Here is a 22,934-nt window from a genome sequence, read left to right on the forward strand (position 1 = left end):
CGCTTAATTCGAACCCCTTAAATTAGAAACTTCGTTCAAACTTTGCGTAGGTCTTATAAAGGACATGCTATGTATTTTTCCTTATCGGGCCATTAGGACATCATAATAGGGTATTTAAACTGGCTTGCACCTGCGCCAAGGTTCCAAGGCTCCTCTTCTCCCTGTCCCTCTCCATTCAACTGAACATTATAAGACACCTTCCATTCTCTACTTTTTGTTTTCGCTCCATCTTTCTCTCTTTCTATCACACTCCATCTCTCTGCTTCACTCCATTTCTCTCCTTCTTTCAATATTTTCCCTCTTCACTCTCTCTTTACTGTCTTTGTCCAGAGCCACTCTTGTTCACTCTTCTTTCCTTCTTCCACTCTTCTTTCTTTTCTTCTCTCCTTCTTCCACTCTTCTTTCACTATTGTTTCTTTTCTTCTTCCACTCTTCTTTCCTTTTTTCCCTCTCCGTTCCTTTTTTCTTTCCTTCTTCCACTCTTCTTTCCTTCTTTTAATCTTCTTTCTTTTCTTCTTCTTTTCTTAACTTTGCATTTCATGCACTGGTATTTCCTTCAGGAAATGCATTTTTTTGTTTATAATGTTCATTATATCACAGCAATCGGATTCTTAAGACTGATTACAGCTTTAATGTTTTGAGATGACACTCCATGGGCATTTTTTTAATGTGTGAAAACAAACCAACTGGCATCTTTTTTTTCCAATGACAAAATGAAAGATACGGAATTGCTTCCAGCTACTTTAATATGTTTTACAATCTCAGCTTGAAAAATAATAACTTATAGGCTATATGACTAAAAGTGATCTAATCAAACATTGATTTCACTTTTCTAAGTTGTGGCTTGCTATAATCCTGGTATTTAGCTCTGTCATTCAGTGTGAATAGTCCAAAGGCAGAATAACACCCTTCACTATCTACACGTGGCAAATGAAACATGCAACACCATTAAATGGCTTCTGACTGACCAACTAAGCAAGGGCTCTCAGTTCTAAAAAGGAAACAATGCTACATAGGCCTGACAAGGGCCTTCATAGAAAAGAGAATAACCTATGTTATTATCATGTCACAAAATGTACAAATAAAACAATTGTGTAGTTTGTTTCTCCATTTATTTAGGTAAAACCATCTTAGTAGCTTTTATATTTCACCCCTCACTCAATGAATTAAAAGGTTTAGTCTTGTGTAGGTGCACTTTCCATTGTCAAGGCAATGAGTGGAAATAGAGTAAACTTTCAGTGGATGTGATATCTCGTCCACATTGAGTACGAGTCAGATATTAAAATCATTGGTGGCCCCTAGTGGAATACAGGCATCATCAGAATTCAATTACTTTTAATCAGCAGGAAGGGCTTCTACTCTGACATGAAACAGAAGTTTGGTTAGACTGAAGTAAAAGGCCAATATGGAAGGACTCGAAGAATGATGCTTATGGGCTAGTGGTGAGGAAAATGTATTTGCTTTGCTTATTATTTTAGTGCTTTGGAAATTGACACTAAATCAGCATACATTCTTGCCATAAAAATTGTGCGTATAAGAGCGTTATATGTCACTTTCCTTTTCTTAATAGTTCACTGTATCGCATATACAACAAAAACATTTATTATGAAAAAAAAGCCTGAGACACACGAATAAGACATGCAGAGTGAAATACAATTTTGTCCTTTATCAAGCTATCGAAACATTGCTTTGTTCTCTGGAGTTTTCTTCACATGGTATAACTGGTGTAATAATATCTGACCTACTTACATAAAATGAAATAAATTATATTTTTCAGGTATGCGTATTATTTAGTATGAGTCTTTAAGGAGAGCAGGACAGGAAACAACATTGTGGGTTGAATCATAAATATCTCCTTCTTACACTTTCTCTGGAATCTTTAAACAAAAACAAATTTTGGAGTTGAAAATAAAAAACTGGTTTCTACTTTCCCGGGATACCGGTGAATATTCGAAGACCATGCATGGCTTGGATCTCATCCTTTAGTGCCTAAAAAAAGAAAAAAAAAGAAAGCTGATGAGTGTGTGCGAGTGTGTACATAACTCCCACATATACAGTGCCACTTAAAAGTTTGTGAACCCCTTGAGCAGTTAAGAGTTTTCTGTTGTTTTACCATGATTTTTAAATTTCACCAATTTTCCATACATGAAATGTCAGGTTTATGTTTATCAATTGCATGTACTTGTTTAGAGGGAATTGTGTGAGTAGCCAAAAAACTACATGAAACATGGTGTTAGTGTATGTGCAAAAGTAAGTGAACCCCTAGCTGCATTGGTAAAGTCAAGCAGGTAACAGATTCGGTGAAACATATTTGGCTGCTTAATAAGTAAATTAAGCAAACCAATCAAATGAAACATCCTTAGGAAAAGGGTTGGGCAACACAGATTAATAGAGAGAGGAACCCAACCAAACTGCTGTTGTGCCAAGGTGCACACAGATCAACAATGCCGAGAGGAAAGAAGATATCCGAGGACATCAGGAAGAAGGTACTGACAGCCCATCAGTCTTGGGAAAGCTATGACCATCTCCAAAAGATTCCAGCTCCATCCATCCACTGTAAGACAAATAATGTACAAATGGAGGGCATTCAACATGACCACGACTCTGACTAGAAGTGGAAGCCCATCAAGACTATCACCAAAAAGCACCAGAAGAATAATAAATCAGGCAAAAGCCAACCCACACATCACTTCCAAAGAGTTGCGGACCGATTTGGCAGCATCTGAGGCCACTGCCAAACTAAGCCGATTTTCATACTTTCCGGAACGGATTCGGGGTTAGTCAATCGCGGCCAGACAAAGCTGTTCTGCGCTGTGATGCGGCCACACACACCCATTGAAACTGGTGAATCTGCTGTAGTACATAATCAAGGCCTGTTGGTGGCGCTGTGAAGGGTGCTACCGGAAACGGAGAATAAGACTCGGAGAAGAAGACGACGACAAGTTACAACTAGTTAAGTTAGTGACAGTTCTGTTTGTCGCCAAGTAGTTGACCATACTGTGCCTTAAACATTTCCAATGCTTAAATCATCATTGTTCGACCTGTATGTGATACATTATGTGCATACCTAATGAAAGTAAGGGTTTTCATGAAGTTGCTACTGTGATAGATCGTGTATTTTGGGCTACCTTCTAGTGCTATTAGTAGTGATTAGCATGCTAAGCGGAGATTTAGCTATGTTCGGTTGATACACTCAGTGCGGGCACATGATGGCAGCACTCCGATCCTATCCGATTCTCTCCATGGGGTCTCCATGGGGGGTTAACTGCTCTATCTCAAAGCACATGGAAGTGACAAAACTAGATCAGTTCAAATCAAATGCGGAATGTTTACATCTGCTACCGTTGATTATACAGTATACGTTGTGAAATGAAACAAAAACACACCACAGTTAAAGTTGTATTAGTATTGATTGATTCACATCGATATGAATGGATTACATGACTAACAACTGGTGGAAAAGTAATATGAAAATATTTGTTCACTGAATTAGCGCGTTCTGTCCCAAACAGTTGCGTTCCAGTTTCTAAGTTTCACTTTCGCTTTCAGTATTTCAACGTGAATGAGAGGGAGCACAAGAACTGAGAGTCTAGCAGCGTTTATCATATCATATACATTATATATGATGCATGTATATGTCTGTGGGCACGATCTCAAGCACGTGCAAAAGTTGTTGTTGTCCAATTTGAATCAGATACGAGAGATACATGCGCGCCCAGTCCAATTACCAGCGGAATCGAATCGTGTGTCCAGGGGTTTACATCGGAGTCCAGTCGGACTCAAGTCGGACACAATGAATCTAGTTCTGGGGAGACACATGTGTCCAATATCCAATTTAAATCGGACTGAAATCGGAAATTGGACACATGTGTCCACACTGACTGTAATAAAGATGTGTTCAATCCTGCTAAGATTTCGACTGGATGAGATATGAATGAGATCCATGTTGCCTAGTGTAATGTCCACTATTATATGTATCTAGTAATACAAGTTGAGTTATTGCTACACAATAACAATTACACATGTTAATGTAATTCAGTGCAGTGCTAATTAGTCCCCATAAAGAAGACTGCTTTGGTAACTCAGTGAACAATACGTGCCCTTTGTTGTTTGCCAGCCATAAACAGAACAGAAGACTTAAATTGTTTTGTTTTTATTGCGATTGGGAAGATGAACGTGACTACTTGACAGCTTCCAGCGTTCAGATTCGCGGATTCAAACCCGATTTGCGGTCAGACAGGCTCTGATAGCAGGGTAGATTGCAACCTTCCCACTCTGGAGAGGGGATTCTAACCTTGACGGTAAGTGACGCTCCAAATGGCAGATTTGTCTGGCCGGGAGGCCAGTTTGTCAAGGTTACGTTCCGGAAAGTATGAAAATCGGCTTAGTGTGGCAGTGGCCTGAGAGGTCCGCAACTCTTTAGAGGTGATGCGTGGGTTTGCTTTTACCTGATTTATTATTCTTCTGGTGTTTCTTGGTGGTGGTCTTGATGGGCGTCCGCTTCTAGGCAGCGATACGGTCATGTTGAATGCCCTCCATTTGTACATTTTTGTCTCACAGTGGATGGATGGAGCTGGAATCTTTTGGAGATGGTATTATAGCTTTCCCAGATGTCCTCCGATATCTCCTTTCCTCTCAGCATTGTTGATCTGTGTGGGTACACCTTGGCACTACAGTAGTTTGTTGGTTTCCTCTTTCTTTTAATATGTGTTGCCCAAACCTTAACCTAACAATGTCTCATTAAACTTAACTCTACTTAAAGCAGCCGTAAGGAGTTATGGTCCAAAACTAACAACCCAACCATCAAAAAGGCATGCAAAATCCTTACAAACACCAACAACAGCACAGTTCACACTGATATAAAGGCTTGCTGATATGTTAACTCTTGCTCTAAAGCTACATTTGCCTAATAACTCAACCAGCAAATTTTTATAGCCAACCAAGTAAAACGGAATAGAAAGCTTTGGAATGAAGGCTTGTGATAAAGTCTTTACACACTGCAAATAAGTAAGGGATAATGTATAGAACGCAGGTCATTGTCGGGAAAATAAGCCCCGACAGGGCGAACAGCACCCCGACGCGAAAGCGGAGGGGTGTCGCTTCACCCTGAAGGGGCTTATTTTCCCGACAATGACCAGCGTTCTATACATTATCCCGCTTATTATACGGTTACAACTAAAACAAACAAATTACTTAACACCGTGTGTCTTTTTACAATGCATTTGTTACTATACGTAGTGTTTAAAAGGAGAGAAATAGTTCGCCAAAGACGTTGAACTTCAAAGACAGTTGAACATTCTTTAGAACACAGCTGCTCAACCGTCCGCTGAAACTCCATTGATAAGTTATCGTACTACTTGCGGAGTGCTACGAAAGACGTGAATTAGAGGCAAAAAGGCCACTTTCCTTGACAGCGGTCATTAAGTCCATAGCAACGGTCAGTTATCGGAAAATAGTTGACCGCAGAACGTTGGGAAGCCCCATTCAAGTGAATGGAGCATTCTACAGCATTAAGAAGAGCCGTGTAATAACTTTAGTTAATTGTCAATTAATCATTTTCAGTAGTAACGGAAATTAACTTGATAGGCTTATCATTCAACTAGTCAACATCATAACCGTGGTATATTTTGAGGGGTGCATACACTGCATTCTGCATGACACCACAGTTTGCATTGTTATAATTTAGCAATCATAGAAGTAAGATACCCAAATAAAAATAAGTACTTCATGTTTTGTGGGATAAGCCCATATGCTTACCCCCCTACCCAGGTGATCACGTAAGGGATAATGTATAGAACGCAGGTCATTGTCGGGAAAATAAGCCCCGACAGGGCGAACAGCACCCCGACGCGAAAGCGGAGGGGTGTCGCTTCACCCTGAAGGGGCTTATTTTCCCGACAATGACCAGCGTTCTATACATTATCCCGCTTATTATACGGTTACAACTAAAACAAACAAATTACTTAACACCGTGTGTCTTTTTACAATGCATTTGTTACTATACGTAGTGTTTAAAAGGAGAGAAATAGTTCGCCAAAGACGTTGAACTTCAAAGACAGTTGAACATTCTTTAGAACACAGCTGCTCAACCGTCCGCTGAAACTCCATTGATAAGTTATCGTACTACTTGCGGAGTGCTACGAAAGACGTGAATTAGAGGCAAAAAGGCCACTTTCCTTGACAGCGGTCATTAAGTCCATAGCAACGGTCAGTTATCGGAAAATAGTTGACCGCAGAACGTTGGGAAGCCCCATTCAAGTGAATGGAGCATTCTACAGCATTAAGAAGAGCCGTGTAATAACTAGAGATAGTTACCTGATTCACAAGCTGGTGTTGCTGTACTGTTCTTTTACCTTTGAATTCATCAGATTCTATATGGACTTCATACATAGCTCCGCACCCACCTACAAAAAATAGCATTTCAGCCATCACTAACGGTTAAAACAGGGTCACAACAGGTTACATGAAGTAATTGATTAACTTTAAGCTTACCTGATATATCTACAACCCTCAGAGACGCAGCTTGAGGAAATTTCTCTTTTAATACACTTGCGATTCTTACTTCGCCGTCAGTCTGTGTGGTCAATGTCCTTACCATTTGCCTACAGGCGTTGCTCTGAAAGATAGTATCATTAGTATCATTGTCAAATGAGCGACCAAGGTAACGTTCGTCGTGACTAGGGACCTAACGTGGAAAGTCGGCTATAATTTAAGCGATCACTTGAACATACATTATAAACTACAGTAAATGTGAATATACAAGTATAATACCATCTCTTAAACAACCGTTCAAGCTGTCGAGTGTGCAAAACACAAGGTGACCAAGTGTATCTATCGCAGTGAATTGTTTAGTTAGCTATGAAATTAATGAACGCAAAGTACTTCAACAACTGCATTAACTTACATGGCACCTGAGAGCAAATCTTGAAATCGAAAGCATAGTGACACTTTTTTGCGAATTAAACGGACAACCTAAATACTTCTGAAATTAAAATCAACCTCTATGAAAAGTCATGTCGCTACCACCACTGCTGAAAGTTGTGTAAATGCTGTCGCTGTAGGATGATGTCACGTATCACATGTCTCTCGTACGCCCTCTAGCTACTCTTTAAAGCATTTCAGGCAGATAAGGACTTTTTATACAGTATATAGCTTCCTTGCGCTCCCAGAGTGTGTCGTGTGCACCCGTTTTCATAAAATAGAAAATTACAGAAGAAACTTTTCAGTTTTGCGACCGTAGGCCAGACTTCTTGAATGTTTACTCCATTTTTCACTGTGTCAAAATGTGTATACAATTAGGCACACTTGAGTAAATGTGAGTGATGGAATAATAGATCTCAAGAAGAACATAGGGTGGATTGCCCTAATGTGGGACATTTTTTGCTTTTCGGACTTCTGTAGAATATTACGATGTGAAGGCAACACATTAAATCCACATCCAATAGGCCTACCTTTTTGAAATCCTAAGGGGGTGTCCTAATCAAATCAAAAGAGAAAATCCAGATAACACATTCATAAAATAAATTATAAAGATATCAGTGCTCTTAGTGCCAAACTGTCTGAGAAAATGGACAGCTTCCTAATGTGGGACAGTCATTTGCCTAATGTGGGACACTGTAAAGTCTATGTTAAAAAGTCTAAACCATGGGGCACCTTCATTCATGAATGATAGTGTTACTTCCTCAATAAGCTATGCAGTAGGTTATTTTCATGTTCAGTCATTTTATCATTTCCAATGTTGTTCCTGTTAAAAAAACAAGGTTTAGCCTATGATGAACGTTGGAAAATTGACCATCATCCGTACACACACATCATCCGTACACACACAACCGCCGTTAAAGTGTCCCTTGCCCTTATTATATCTGTAGAAATAAAGTATTTTAATACTGCAAAAGATCACTAACAACATATAAATATTACCATTACTATTGCATAAACCCTGCTCCACCACTCATTCTTGACTGGGTTGAAGTTTTACAACTGTCCCATATTAGGCTAATCATACTGTCCCACTTTAGGACACATACTTGTCCTAAAGTGGGACAATAGAAAAATTGATTAAAATCAAATATATAGTTTAAATATATACCATGCTATACTATTTTTTTATGAACAAACAATTCATAAACACATTAAGATAAAAAAGAAGCATGATTTTTTTGATAATGATTAATTTATACTCTTAACACCAATTTGGTCAAAACTGTATGTCATTGACGTTCTGGTAGCATTCACAGCAGGTACTTCCTGTTCGATGATTGCCCCGCCCTTATTTATGACTGGACAGTTCAAAAGTTAAATTATTTTGATCACATGACACTACAGCTTTGGTTTTCTCATATATTCACTAACATTCATTTGTTTGGGGAAGAGCCACACCCACTAAAGCTTAGGTGTCCCACATTAGGCAGTGTCCCACATTAGGGCAATCCACCCTATATAGGGTGACCAGATTTGAGTTGGTGAAAAAGGACGTCTGGTCACCCTAACATATAGCCCTAACGCTAGAATAGCCTTGAATATCGTTGTAATGTACCAGTTGGATACTAATTCCAGGTATTCACTCAAAGCAAAGAGACTAAGGCGAAGGCCACACTAAGCCGATTTTCATACTTTCCGGAACGTATTCGGGTTTAGTCAATCGCTGCCAGACAAAGCTGTGCTGCGCTGTTCTACGGCCACACACACCCATTGAAACTGGTGAATATGCTGTAGTACATATGCAAGGCCTGTTGGTGGCGCTGTGAAGGGTGCTACCGGAAACGGAGAAGAAGACTCCCCAGCTGCCCCAGCTTCCTCTTCTCGTCCGTGAGTTCGCGTATAAACTCAAGCGCGCAGTCAGGAGCAGTTAGAAGGAGAAGACGACGACAACGACAACGACAACGACAACGACAACGACAACGACAACGACAACGACAACGAAAACGAAAACGAAAACGAAGCTAATAACGAAATACAAGATGTCGAAGACAAAGGCAAAGACCGATTTCTTCATATGGACCGACGACGAGGTTGAGCTCCTTTTGCAAGTGAGTCTGGACTACAAGACTCGTAGGAGGGTGTCGACTGGGAGACGTGCAGGACCAAATACGAGGACATAACTCGCCTGTTTGTCGAGCTATACCCCAAGGAGTCTTCTTCCCAGAAGGATTTTCCTCACCCCGCGAACCCGATAGCCAAAGTACAGGTCATATCGAAGCTCAAAAATGTAAAACGGAACTACAGGAAGGCGGTGGATGCTGGACGTCGAAGTGGGAATGGGCGAGTGGTGCACCTGTACTTTGAGCTATGCGGGAATCTGTGGGGTGGCTCGCCTGCTACGAGCTCTATCGAGGCCGGAATCGAGACGGGTGACCTGGAGGGCATCGACGAACTTGAGGAGTCTTCAATTGAGGCACCTGACGCACCGGACTCTGACGGAGCCATCCCAGATGCGGTGGTTATGAAGAAGCGCAGGGATTTGCTGCAGGTAAGCTCGAGATATTTTGCTACCTATATTCTTTGTCGCTTACCGTTTGATAACGCATACAGTTTTGAATCCGATTGTTACTTTATATGGTGATTTAGTACTCAATTTGTACCGTAGCTTTGGACTTAAACGCTTGTGTTATAATGTGATTTGTTCTGTTTAATCCAAGGCGAAGCTGAACAGCCACAGAGGGGATAGGCTGAAGAGAAAGCTACCTGCTGATCAAGACGATCTGAACATTAAGAAACGGATGTTGGAGTTGATGGAAGACACCAACAGACAGAACGTGGACAACTCAGCACAATTCAGGGAAAGTGTTTCGGAGATAACGAGCGCAATAAAGGATGGCTTCTCTCTGATGAGGGAATTATTCCTTCAGCCCTCCAATAACCCACACCCCTACCCCCACAGCAGTGGGTATGGACACGGACATGGACAGTTCTATGGGCACCCACCTGTTAACATGCCCTCCACACTGCACACGAGCACACCGGTTGTGAGGCACACACCTAGGCCCCAAACAGCACACGCACAGCACATGACACCCCAATATCCACCAAGACATGACCCCACACAATCCTACTCTTTCAGACGGGCACTGATGCAGGAGGATGCAGAGTAATGCGCTTTGCCTTGTTGCACTGACTGTGCTGTACAATTGCATTTGTCTGTAATTATTGTATATAGTTAATACTTTTGTGTGATGTTTTTATGCTTGTTTTTTTATCACCACTTCTCTATCCCAAAGACAGTTGGTATTTTATTGCATGTGCACTTTTAATTAAAAAAAAAAGTAATGGAAGCTGTTGCAGTCGTTTGTTTATTTGAAATGAGTTCTCCTACCCTCCATCATGTGGCAGTCAGTGAGATTGTCTTGCCATGTCCCAATGCAAATTGTTCACTCACAGTCTCCCTATGCAGGTTAAATTGAGGTGGATTGCATATATCAGACCATAACTTAACACCTCAAATAGGCACACATAGTATGAATAGCACTAGGCCAGAGACAAAGCGTCTTTGAGTATTTAGAAAAGCACTATAGAAAATTGAATTATTATTATTTAGGAGCGAAGACTGATGGCTTGGTTGAGATCCATCAGACACGGTGATGTTTTGTCTTGAGCCAGGGCTATCAGGCTGATTGTTGGATGGTTATTGCATTGTGAAGGAGGCTGCAAGACAATCACCATGTATTGGTCCCAACGCAGGTTGTTCATCTACCCACAGTCTCCCTATTCAGGTTAAATTGAGGTGGCTTGCATATACCAGACTATAACTTAACACCTCAAATAGGCACACATATAGTATGAATAGCACCAGGCCAGAGACAAAAGCCTAGGAGCGAAGACTGATGGCTTGGTTGAGATCCATCAGACACGGTGATGGTTTGTCTTGAGCCAGGGCTATCAGGCTGATTGTTGGATGGTTATTGCATTGTGAAGGAGGCTGCAAGACAATCACCATGTATTGGTCCCAATGCAGGTTGTTCATCTACCCACAGTCTCCCTATTCAGGTTAAATTGAGGTGGCGTGCATATACCAGACTATAACTTAACACCTCAAATAGGCACACATATAGTATGAATAGCACCAGGCCAGAGACAAAAGCCTAGGAGTGAAGACTGATGGCTTGGTTGAGATCCATCAGACACGATTATGTTTTGTCTTGGAGCTAGAACTATCAGGCTGATTCATGGATGGTTATTGCATTGTGAAGGGGGCTGCAAGACTGTCACCTTGTATTGGTCCCACAGTCTCCCTAATTCTGCCTTCTTCCATTATTTTACTTGCACTTACTCACAGTTCTGCATATTGTTTTCTTAAGTAAAATATAGTATTTATTGTTACACTAGGTCTCTATTGCTTGTAGCTTGAATGTTCTCTCCTTTGTACGTCGCTGTGGACAAAGGTCGTCTGATAAATTACTAAATGACTTAATGTAAATGTATTGACCCTACAGCAATAGTGCAAAACTAAGCAGGTGTATGTGGCAGAGGGCATTCATTGTGTGTTAAGTTTAATGCTTGGTTTTCATACATCTCCTCTGCCCTAAGGACAGTCATTCTGATATTGCATTTGTACAGTCAATATAGAAAGAAGATAAAACTAGAAGCTGTTGCAGTCATTTGTTTATTTTCAATTGATACATTTCACACATGTTAAAAATGGCACAAGCATTGAAAACAAGACACTCAAGGGTCCAGGTACTTTGTGACTACTCTCCTCACTCTCTTACCCTCCAACTCATTACTGTCAGTGAGAAAGTTATTGCTCTGTGAAGGAGGCTGCAGGTCACTTTGTATTGTTTGCAGCACAGATTGTTCAGGCACAGACTCCTTACTGACCTCACAGAAATTGTGCAACACAAAGCAGGCGTAAATTACATGGGGGAGTTCATTCAGGTGGAGGTCCATAGGCCTTTTCAGTGCAGCAAATCTGGCCTTGAGGCGTCCAAAAGCACACTCTATGACCATGCGTGCTCTACACAAAGACAGCCCAAAGTACTGTTCTTGTGGTGTGGAACCACCGTTTGAGTACTCCTTCATGAGGTAAGGCAACAGAGGGTAGGCTGGGTCCCCAAGAAGAAAAATTGGAATTGCTTCCTCATCGTCCACAATTTGCTTTTTTAGGGTAGGGATCCTGCCAGTCTTTAAATCCAAGTTAATCTTTGAATTGGCAAAAACCCTTGCGTCGTGCACACTGCCAGGCCACTTTATCACGACTTCCATGAATCTGTATTTGTAGTCACAGGTGGCCTGTACATTAAATGAATATCTACCTTTCCTGTTGAGGTAGTCTGTGGAGTTGGAGGATGGCTGCTTGATGTCGATGTGGGTACCATCGACTGCTCCGAAGCACTGTGGCATTCCATGAGCACGGTGAAAGTTCAGGATCCAACAAGATCCTCAGCCTCGGGCTCCGTAAAAGGTAGCTTAATATATTTTGGACCTAGGTGGATAGTAATCGCCTTGCACGTCTCCTTGACATTGACGGACACCGACTGACGAGAGATGCCGAATGCGTTAGCAGTCTTCCGTAGTCTTCCCATATCGCTTAGGTAATACAGTGTTACCGCAACCCTTTTAAGCGTTTCAATCGCTGTCCTCATCTGGGTTGTTTTCCTTTCAATATGCGGGCGAAGTTCTTCGCTTAGTGCGACGACGGATGCTCTGGACATGCGGAAGTTCTCCCTCCATTCATCGTCCATGACAACGCCATCAACAAAGTTGTCCCACCAGGTGCTAGTTCTCCCGGGTCTCACTCAAAACCTTCTTCTGGTTGCCCTTCTGGTTACTCTCCGCGGTTGGTCTAACATTTCCAAACGCTGAATGTTGTTGGCCACGATCTGTCGTACATCTCTACAGTAATTGAAGAAGCGAAAACTGTGATGCACTAAGCCTAGTAGGTTGATTAGCTGCTGCAGCAGCAGGAACACAGCTCTGGAGTCCGCCATCGTTGTGATTGTGGAGTGACAGCGGGGTTAATAAGAGTTCAAGCTGAGGTCGGAAGGCGGGGCGGGGGCTTCGAGCGTTCACGTGGGATAATTACGTCATCAGATTCGCGGATTCAAACCCGATTTGCGGCCAGACAGGCCCTGATAGCAGGGAAGATTGCAACCTTCCCACTCTGGAGAGGGGATTCTAACCTTGGCGGAAAGCAACGCTCCAAATGGCAGATTTATCTGGCCGGGAGGCCAGTTTGTCAAGTTATTTTCCGCAAAAGTATGAAAATCGGCTTAGTGTGGCCTGCCCTTAAGGAGACTCGGAGGTAGGTCTATGCATCTGTTTATTTCTTTATTTATTAATTGGAGGAAGGACAGAGTAGGCCATAATATAGCCTACACACACATAAAAGCATTTCATTGCATAGGCCGAACCAGTTTTATCAACTTATAAAACATAATTGTAAACACACGTTTTCACCCATAATTGGATGAGTCACCTTCAGGCGCGAACTGGCCATTGAGAAGTTCGTGAACTTTTTCAATCGGTGTTTCAATGCGTTTCAAAAAGTCCCACTGCAGGTTTGATTTAACTTTTTAGTTCATCGACTTTAACAGTAAATAAGTAAAATATACATGTAAATGTGTTAAATTGGTGAACTATCTCTCTTATGAAATATGAGAATGGGCTGCTATTTTCTATATTAGGCCTATTTCAATTTTCTTTGCACTAGCCTATAAGGCATATAATATTTGAATCAGTTTTGTATAAAGTAGGCTACTCAAAAGCCATACTTGAGTAAAAGTACAGATACGTTACTGGAAAATTACTCAACTCAAGTAAAAGTAAAAGTAACCTTTTAGAATATTACTTAAGTAAAAGTATTAAAGTATCTGATCTTTACTGTACTTAAGTATCAAAAGTAATTTTCCGATATTAAATGTACTTAAGTATTGAAAGTAAAAGTAAAAAGTAAAAAAAAAAAAAGTAAATGCTGTTAATAAAAAAGCAAAGGGTCAGAATTTTGAGAATAATGAAGTTTATTCAGACTAAAATGAGCAAACTTATAAACATGGGCTGATTTGAACCCCACTCCCTACTCAATACATCGACAAAGACAAACATATAGGCTACTGTATGTCTGCAAATGAAGCTGCTTGCAGCTAGATATATCTAGATATATTTGATAGCCCAACGTAAAAATGATGTATGTTAAAAAAAAAACTTGCTGTACAATCTTAACAAACAGGTGAACATGGCACTGAAACAAAAGCAGGAACCAACAGGAGGAAGCAGAAACCAACACAAACAATAACAGATGGTGTTTTTAATTAATGATTCATTGATTGATCAACACATGTCAGTTTGAATCTGGCATATCAAACTGGGGCCACTTGACAATAAATTCCCCGGACTGCTTTTTGGCGCCAGTCTGCCCCTCTGCCCGTCAGCCAGTCAGCTTCATGTTGTCCCTGTTCAGTACTCATAATAAATGTTGTCCCTGTGCAGTGCTCAGTTTTCTGACCAGAAACACACCTCTTAATGCTGGATTTAGACTCTTAGGCTAAAGCCTACACAAGCTTTATAAAAAATAGCTCAGAATCATTCATTTACAGTGATTACATATTCACAGGCAAGTAAAAGTTGCTGAAGTGATATCACAGCCATTCATTTTATATAGAGAAATTGCAGAATGTCATGAATGTTTCTTTAGTAGGCTACTATACAAGTGTATTTGACTGTTTACTATTTAAGACACTGAATTTAACTGCTCTGAGGGATGAAGTATCCATGCATATCCATGTGCAGTTCTGCTTTTACACGTGCCCGAGCAATCTCTTTAAAAGTCTTTGCATCAAGTACAAGTAGAAATCCTAGTTCCCCCGGTGTTGTATTTATCACAGATGTTAGGATCACACCTACAAGAACAAGAAAAGGGAAGAGGGACACATCTTCATAAACTGTATTGATATTGAAAACTGTACCTATAATAACTTAAATTACACATCCAGGGTTTTAAATGGGGCGTGTCGTTATGGCTTACCATCATCTTCTTCAACTGCATTTGGTCTGGAAATGAAAACAGCCTCAGATGGCCAGCAGTTTTCTGCAGTCCATTCTTGCTTTTTCTTTGTCTGAACATCAAGCTTGACAATCTGTTGTGATGAATATACAGTACATGATCAATTGTGGTTATACAAGTAGACAGCACATATAACAACTCTTTAGGCTTTATTATTTCATGTGGCATAATGCAAAGGAAGGGATCAAACCTTTGTGGCAACAGCTGACATCCCCACCTCTGTCATGTACACAAATCTGTGCTTCTTGCCATTGTAATCATAGTTGATCCTGGGTACTTCTACATCTACATGTTTTTAGGAAAGGAAAGAATAACTGAAAACACAACATTGCCTGTGTCCTGTGTGAAAAACCATTGTTTGAATAGCAGTTTGCATTAATGTTATAATATAAATAAAATAAGTATATTTTCAGAAAGCAACCTGTCCCTGAAGTAGATTTACCTCCACATAGAACCTCTGGCTGGCAGTGCACCTTCCCATCTTTCTCTTTCACAGCACTGGCTGTAGTGTACTTGAGCTTCACTAAATCCGCCCCTACTTCAGACTCCTCAAATCAGCATAAAAGTTATGTAAATGATAAGCACTGATTGACTTAATAATTTCCAAAATGGTGTATTATTACTGCCGGACAACGTACCTTGTCTGTGAGTGGAAGAGCAAACCTCTTGCATTTTGGTGAGCTGTAGGCTTTGTTTGATGACCCTAGGTTCCCATTTTTTTTGTTCAACTTGTCAAGGTAGAACATGTTATACAAGCTGTCATCATCATATGCAATCACATCAAACACTACATGGCCGTCCTCCTCAAAGGCATTCACATGATGGTAGACAACCATAGAATCGGTGTAGTATTTAGTCGCCAGCTCTTTTTTCGTCCTTCTGTCAATTAGATGAATTAGAGTCTGTGGAAAGATGGGAGATGCAGAGAAAATCAGAAATTGTAACAGGTGTTGCTGTTGTATTTCTGTCAAGCTACTGAAATCAGTTTTGTTTGAAATCTGAAATCACAGTTACATTTTCCTCCGGATGAAATTTCATGCAGCTAGCCCAGTTAACTCCTCTCATGTAAGCTGTAGCCATCTTAAGGATGTCAAGTTTGAAGGGCTGCTCTATGAAGATGAAGTAGTTGTCAGTCATGCCAAAACTGTGATAATAGCTGGGGGTGAGAAGGGAACGGCAGGGTATTGAACAGATGACTTCCAGGTTTTTCAGGGCAGGAGCGGCATCTATAACAGACAATAGGAATCCTTTTATCGCAAAAAAAAAAACAATTTTGCCATTTGTCATGTGGGGCGGGCTGGTCATGAACTCATTGAGCAATGACACAATAAATGTATGTTGGTTGGTTAAGAGTGGTCATTTGATATAATTCATACTGAAACACTTACCCCCTTCTTTAGTCGCTGCTGGAACCTTGAATATTATGTACTTGGACTTGGCCTTGTCTGCAATTGAGGTGCCCATGTTGTAGGTATTTCCCTCTTTATCATAATGTGGGTGTGATGTCACTAGGTTCAAAGGAAGGTATTTGAGGTAGTCCACCTTAAAGATAGTTAGAGTAGAAAATTGGTATAGGCTACAAGGAGAAACTGAGTGTAAAGGGGTAGTCAGACCAGTGTTTTAGCTACCTTGTCAAGAGTTTCCAGGGTCACTGGATCAATCTTTCGGATGTAGTTGGTTTCAGAAGTGGCATAAAAGTCATTTCCATATCTTATGATGTTATTTCCACAGTTATCTGTAAAGTCTGGAACAGTGTGGTTGAGGAAGGTAATGACCCTGTGGGTTTGAAAAATATATATTTGTCAGTGGCTCATATAGACAAAGGCCTACAGTTCCTCGAGTGTTTTGCATTCCACAATTTGCTGATTCCACTCAAAATCAGCAGTTTACTGCATTTTGTCCCGATCCGGCATAATTTCTTGTTTGCATACAATTGTATAAAATTAGACATTAAAGTGAGTACATGAGCAAGAATAAGTGAACCAGGAAATCAATTATCCTATCTTTTTCAAACAAGAACCTTTTTATTTTGCCCTGTTGACGGTGAAACAGTGCTCCCTAGTGGTAAATGATGCAACATTTGGAAAAAGTCCAAATTACCGTTTTGTGTGATCAAAGAGTTACTAAGAATGGTCTTTCTGTCAATATAGTCAATATAGGGATTTACAGATAAATTACCTTAAAGTAACATTATGCAACAATTTTAAGGTGAAGGTGAATCCTAATCACTTCAGGAACAGCAGTTACTTACCTGGAGAAGATGTTTTTTCTAGGGTCTGGGTAGGCCATTGTTCCCATCTCAGAGACAACGATTCTCTTAGCCTCCATGTTGGCTTTGTATGTGTCTCCTCGGAGATACCTGTTTTTGTAGCTCACTCCACCTAAACATATTTATTTATCCATTTAATTAATTCATTTACCCTAATTTCAAAACATATTTTTTATTTCTTAACCCCCATCATGATTCCCTAAACGACTATTTATACAGGCTAAATTAATGTGGAAAGCAGGGAAACAGAATATTTGTACAAATAGGTGTAGTCAGTCCAAACAGTTGTCCCCTGTAAGAAAGTATCCCTTACCATCTTTAATTGTAAAGCTGTGCATTAAAGCCATTCCATCAAACCAGTGGTTGTAGGAGGTCTCACCCAGAGAGAATATACCTGGACCAGTACGCACCAAAGTGCCTTGAAGCCAATCTGGAAGTGTTCCTGAACCAGAAATGAACACAGAGCAGTGACAGTTGTTTCTAAATAATGTATTGGCCAGTGAATACAGACACCTTGAAATGACTTGCTGAGATTTTAAAAAAATCTTTTTTTTTTTAATGGAGCATGATGCAAATTACTCTTCTTTGTACATGTGAGCCCAAATATGACTAATTAGAAATATGTCTAAAGAATGTACTCTGTTCAGATACGAGTTTTGGTTTTAGGTAGAAGAAATGTCTCATACTGTACTGATTTTAGCCTGAAATTTGAGGCAATTTTGTTTGACGTCATGTCACCATCACAAAAGCGAAGTAGCAGAAATAATTTACTCTTATGAAGTGAATATCAACTTAGCCTATGCATGCAACATGCATCGAAGAGCATTACTGAAACAAATAATAGCAACGAATCATGCTGCTAAATGAACAAAATTCCTTGCAGATTGAATCGATAGGCCTACATAAAGTGTTGGTTTGTATACAGAAATAATTTCAGGCTGCAACTTGAAACACGGGGGTTAGTTCTTTATAGTTTGTTTGTCCATAAAAGTCTCTTGCATTGTGTCACACATTCATCAGCTCCAAAAAAAAAAAGAAAAGAAAAGTTCGACCAATGCAGCTTATAGCCTACATAGGATACGGTGAATGGCGCACCGTCCAAAACATGTCCAAAGCAACACATAAGCTCAAAAGTGAATTCGCAAATCCAGTTTACAGTGAACGGCGCACTGTAAATGTCCAAGCACTACACCTTTAAAAAATTAGGAAGCTGGTCTACATTATTCATTGTAGGCTTAATGGAACAACTTCCAAAATAGTAGAAAAACTAGCTAACTAGCAGTATCGTTACTGTGTAGATCTGTCTTATTTATTTTTTCTTCGTCACTGGGCCAGGGTACCTGTTGCTAGGCAGATGTCAAGGGGCACAATTAAGACTACCCCTTCACCCAATGTCAACTTTGTCATACATCGTGCCTCACGTTCCCCTAATGTAGAAAGTTATTTACATTTTTCTCTTTTTCAGTTACAATGTACGAGTACACGAGTGTCTGGAATAGATAATCATAGCCTATATCATATAAACCCTGCTCAGCATTAGTCCCAAACTGTAGCCTACCAACAGGATGATCAACAATCAGCTTCAATTGGATTTAAAACCATTTGGAAAGACAATATATCTTGAAGTCAAGTCTATTGCCAGGGTATCTGTGTAAAATAGTTCTTCATCTCTGTCACTGACACACACTCACTCAAATACTCACCAGCGATATCTGCTTCTGCTGGCTCAGGATTCTCCTCTTTGTTTTTACCGTAATCGTACTCCATTGTGCTTTCAGGATGCCAGAGCTAGGCAGTTTTCTAAGAATCCTTAGAGAGACTGGTTTATAAGGACATGTAAAAGCTTTAACCCCTCCCCCTGTTCCTCAAGCTTCCCTGAATAATGACAACGGTGATACAGGCTTCTCAGAAAACTACTTGTTATCTTAATTTGTTATAATTTCTTTAATTGCTCGTGGAAAGCGTACTTACAGAAGTTCATTCAATGTTTTACTGGCAGGTGTGTTTTAAGAGAACCAAACGTATCAGTCACAGAACGTCAGTGGACTTTCCGCCTGTTCGGCAAGGCATTTGAAGGTTATTCTGACCCAAACATTTTATATAGTTATAACTCAGTCATCTGTTCATCCAAGCAAGCTAAACATTTGTTCTTTGTTCATGGCTGATATGGGAGAGGGTTATGGAAGACATCCTTAATTATGTTACCCTTTGTATGCAGGGTGATGGAGTTCAAAGATATCTATCTCTATTGTGTGGTCCAGTACAACCGTAATTACAAACAAATGTCCAGGATGGCCATAGTCCTTGCATTATCAGCACACAACATGTTATCTTAAAGTGATAATCCAAATAAGGTGCAAGGAAACAACTTATTATGTTATCGGGGAGGACTGCTGTATACATCTTCATGCCAGGTTTTATGGGTATGAGTTACACAGTGAAGGTTTATCAGGACATTTATCACATGTTGAGCTCAAGTAAATTTTTAACTTCATGGTCGTGGGAGGAGAACCTCCACCTGTTTGAAAGAACGTGGCATAAACTGCACGCTTTCCTGTGAAAATGTTCAAACATATTTGTTTGATCAATGTCTTGATATTAGTTGGAAGTCTTGTGCATTGGTTAAACAGTAAAAACACCTTTTAACAAACTGCCAATGTCCTGTTTTATAATAATGCTTATAGATGCATAAAGCTGCAACAAATACTCAAGACAAAAAAATGTATATATAAAAGGTGGTAATGTCTCCCCTACCTACTTTTAAACATAAAAACATATGATGTGGTTTATTGTAATGATACACTGGTGCATCCCCTACAAACCAAGCGAACCTAGCCACATGAAGTCAAACGTATGTTTGACTGGCTTACGTGGAATGAGAAAATGTTCATATTAATAAGGTACTGAAAGAAATTGGGAAATGAAAACACTGCAGTGGGCATTGGAAGACTTTTCACTGGCAAGTATTTGAGAAAACTTAGACAGAGATTGACAAACTGTCTTAATCTTGTGACACACACACACACACACACACACACACACACACACACACACATAACACATAATGGACAGAGTTAGAGGGACCTCCTCAAGTCATATTTGAGAACTCAACAGAATTCAATGTTCTCATCAGTGAATGTACAATGTCTTTGGGAATGGACAGTTAGCTGAACAAGTTTCTGATGTGATCACCTTTGTCTGTTTCGTCCAACTGAGTTTAGCAGTGTTCTTGAACATACTCATGAGTAGTTACATGGGTGCCATAAATTAACTTGGCGATAGCTAATGATCACATCTCAATATTGAAGCTGAAGAGATCTTTTTCCTGTGCTCAACATGGAGCCAAAGAGCATCTGTATGTTGTCAGTCAACATTCTTATTCAGGTTCTTCTGTTTGACTTGCTCTGCGTAAGAATCCCTTTAGATCAGTACGTTTGCTCACAATAGCTATCCTCTTCAGCCTATTTTTAAACCAAATGTAATGCGGTTCAACTGGTATTCTTTCTGATTTACTAGAACACAAAATGGCATATAGCCACCTCCTCTATCACAAGGGCACGTAAAGAATCCAAAGGGAAGAGAACAAGTTCATTCAGATGATTCATATAGCATTAAATGCAGGTATAGAAGTCTGGCTCTTGAGCACTAACTAGACCAAAGAAAATACTGCTAGTCTTCTTGATACCTTTTGAATAGGCCTATGTAATGCATTTATAGCCCTGGTCTGGAGACTTTGTACTCTGTGCCACTTGTTTGTGCAGTAATTACATGATTGCTCAAAGGCTACTCTTTGGGATAAGAGGTGCCCTAGTTCTTAGGTTTATTTTGCAATGTCATCGCAATTGATAATGAAAGAGATATGTAACAGTGCAACCAAACCTTGCTGCGCTGTAATGCTTTTTTAAATATTATTTGGGGGGGAAGGTGAGTCAAAAATCATGTTGTACCAAATCAGTTCCTGACAGAAATTCATTACACTGATCTGTAACCTTAACACTTAAGTCCGGAGAGATTTTCTCTTTCTTGTTAGATGCCACCAACAATCATTTTCTGTCTGCCCACTTTCCTGACAAAAGAGATCCCTAACCGGTTTACTTGGCATTTGTCATCTGTTTGTTTTACATGCCATACTTGAAGTTCATAGCACAGACTAAATATCCCGGCATTACAAAAAACTACTTAAATTGAATACTTTTTTGAGATTGTCAAATTCACACCTAACCACCGATTTGTGAACTAGTTTGTAGTCTAAAAATTGCGAATTTAAGACCGAGTGGACTGACAAGTAGGCTATGCATTTGTGCTGCTTGTGGGCAGGACAAAACCGATGTGTTTAATCTGCAACAAGACGGTTGCCCTTGTCAAAAGTGGTAATGTGAAACGTCACTATAAAACAAAGCATGCACACTTCGAACAGAAATACCCGTAGAACTCTGAAGTAAGGGTCAGAAAAATAAACCCACTGCAATCATCATACCAATCAACATGCAGTGTTATAGTTATATCAGACACACAACAATAGAATGCATATACATACATGCCAATAAACATGATTCTGATTCTGATACCTCAACATACAGTTGTGCGACTGCCTTTTCAACCATGAATATGATGAAAAACACATACAGGAGCACACTGACTTATGATCCTCTGCCTGGACACCTTTATTGCCCAATTTTCAAGAAGACGATCTTAGAGAAATCGTTGTGTGTGTGGTCGTTTATTGTATAAATACCTCCTCCCGGCAATCCTCACATACAGCGAACGATGGCAACTAACAGACAATGGTTGATGGTGGAGCTGGACTAGTTTAAGTTATTAGCAGAGGACGTGCTTGTAGCGATTTTTTTTGGGCGACAACTACAACAACAACAGAACAGAGACAGAGGCGCAGGTGGCATGTACGTTTACTAGATTTTCCGCTAAATCAAGCGTTAGCGTATTCACAATAACTCTCAAAAGTGTGCTGCTAATGCTTAGACCAAAAACCCATTGAAACACATAGTAGCTAGCTATCTTCGCTGCTAAAAAGTACAACGTTATCGTGCTGATATGCTCTCACACGCCACCCTCATTGAGGCAAAAGTAATGTTTGCCTCAAATGTCTTTCACTGCCGTTTTATGTAAAGTCAGCCATTCTAAATAGGTTCTACACATACATGAAATACATTTCCTATTTAATGGATGCAAAGTAATGCTGCCAGCATTACTCAGTAGCAAATTACGTTAGATGTCAGTTCAAGCTGGTTGGAGAAGGCACTTTCAACACCGAGCCACCAGTCAAGAGACCAACAGTGGTCGGGAGCAATGTACTTTTCGAGGGTTTATATAAAATACGGTAGCCGTAATGCTGCAAACGGTGCAGTAGTTTGGTAGTTTACCAAAGTCGTACTAAAACATTTTGACAGAAAACAGGAAATGTGAGGTCCTAACATAGCCTGACGATGTCATCTATCTATAAATCCAGGAATCTCTGTGTGTCAGTCTGTCAGTCTAGGGCGTATCTCACTGACGGTAGTTACGTTAGTTATGAGATTTGGCATGTAGCTTACGCATGTCATGAACCTGTGCATCCTTGATTTTGAAGATTTTTGAATTTATAGTTTTCGAGATATTTGTATTTTACCGTTTCCCCTAGGAAACAATGGGTTATCGTCTCCCGTCCCGTCG

The 22,934-nt window shown here is 40.2% G+C and overlaps 2 protein-coding genes across 2 annotated transcripts; both read right to left on the reverse strand.

Moving 5' to 3' along the window:
- Positions 1-1,090: 1,090 nt before the first annotated feature.
- On the reverse strand, positions 1,091-7,041 carry bola3 (bolA family member 3). The gene is made up of 4 exons (XM_080843122.1): positions 6,905-7,041; positions 6,493-6,616; positions 6,316-6,404; positions 1,091-1,989 (listed from the first exon to the last, which is right to left on the reverse strand). Exons 1-4 carry the CDS (start codon positions 6,938-6,940, stop codon positions 1,924-1,926), a joined length of 315 nt encoding a protein of 104 aa, XP_080699248.1. The 5' UTR covers positions 6,941-7,041; the 3' UTR covers positions 1,091-1,923.
- Positions 7,042-14,676: 7,635 nt separating this feature from the next.
- Positions 14,677-19,031, reverse strand: bco1 (beta-carotene oxygenase 1; the record flags this gene model as incomplete). Its single annotated transcript, XM_080843115.1, has 11 exons — positions 14,677-14,831; positions 14,957-15,068; positions 15,186-15,280; positions 15,438-15,543; positions 15,634-15,897; positions 16,010-16,221; positions 16,384-16,537; positions 16,624-16,771; positions 17,247-17,376; positions 17,578-17,706; positions 18,968-19,031. 11 exons carry the CDS (start codon positions 19,029-19,031, stop codon positions 14,677-14,679), a joined length of 1,569 nt encoding a protein of 522 aa, XP_080699241.1.
- Positions 19,032-22,934: the final 3,903 nt, after the last annotated feature.

This window comes from Sprattus sprattus (genome assembly GCF_963457725.1).
Source record: "Sprattus sprattus genome assembly, chromosome: 8".
In the NCBI taxonomy this organism is placed as follows: domain Eukaryota; kingdom Metazoa; phylum Chordata; class Actinopteri; order Clupeiformes; family Clupeidae; genus Sprattus; species Sprattus sprattus.

Coding starts and splice junctions, on each gene's coding strand:
- bola3 (XM_080843122.1), bottom strand. CDS start 6,940: ATGCTTTCGATTTCAAGATTTGCTCTCAGGTGCCAT. Junction 6,405..6,492: donor GAGGGTTGTAGATATATCAG/GTAAGCTTAAAG, acceptor TATTTTTTGTAG/GTGGGTGCGGAGCTATGTAT. Junction 1,990..6,315: donor AACACCAGCTTGTGAATCAG/GTAACTATCTCT, acceptor TTCTTTTTTTAG/GCACTAAAGGATGAGATCCA.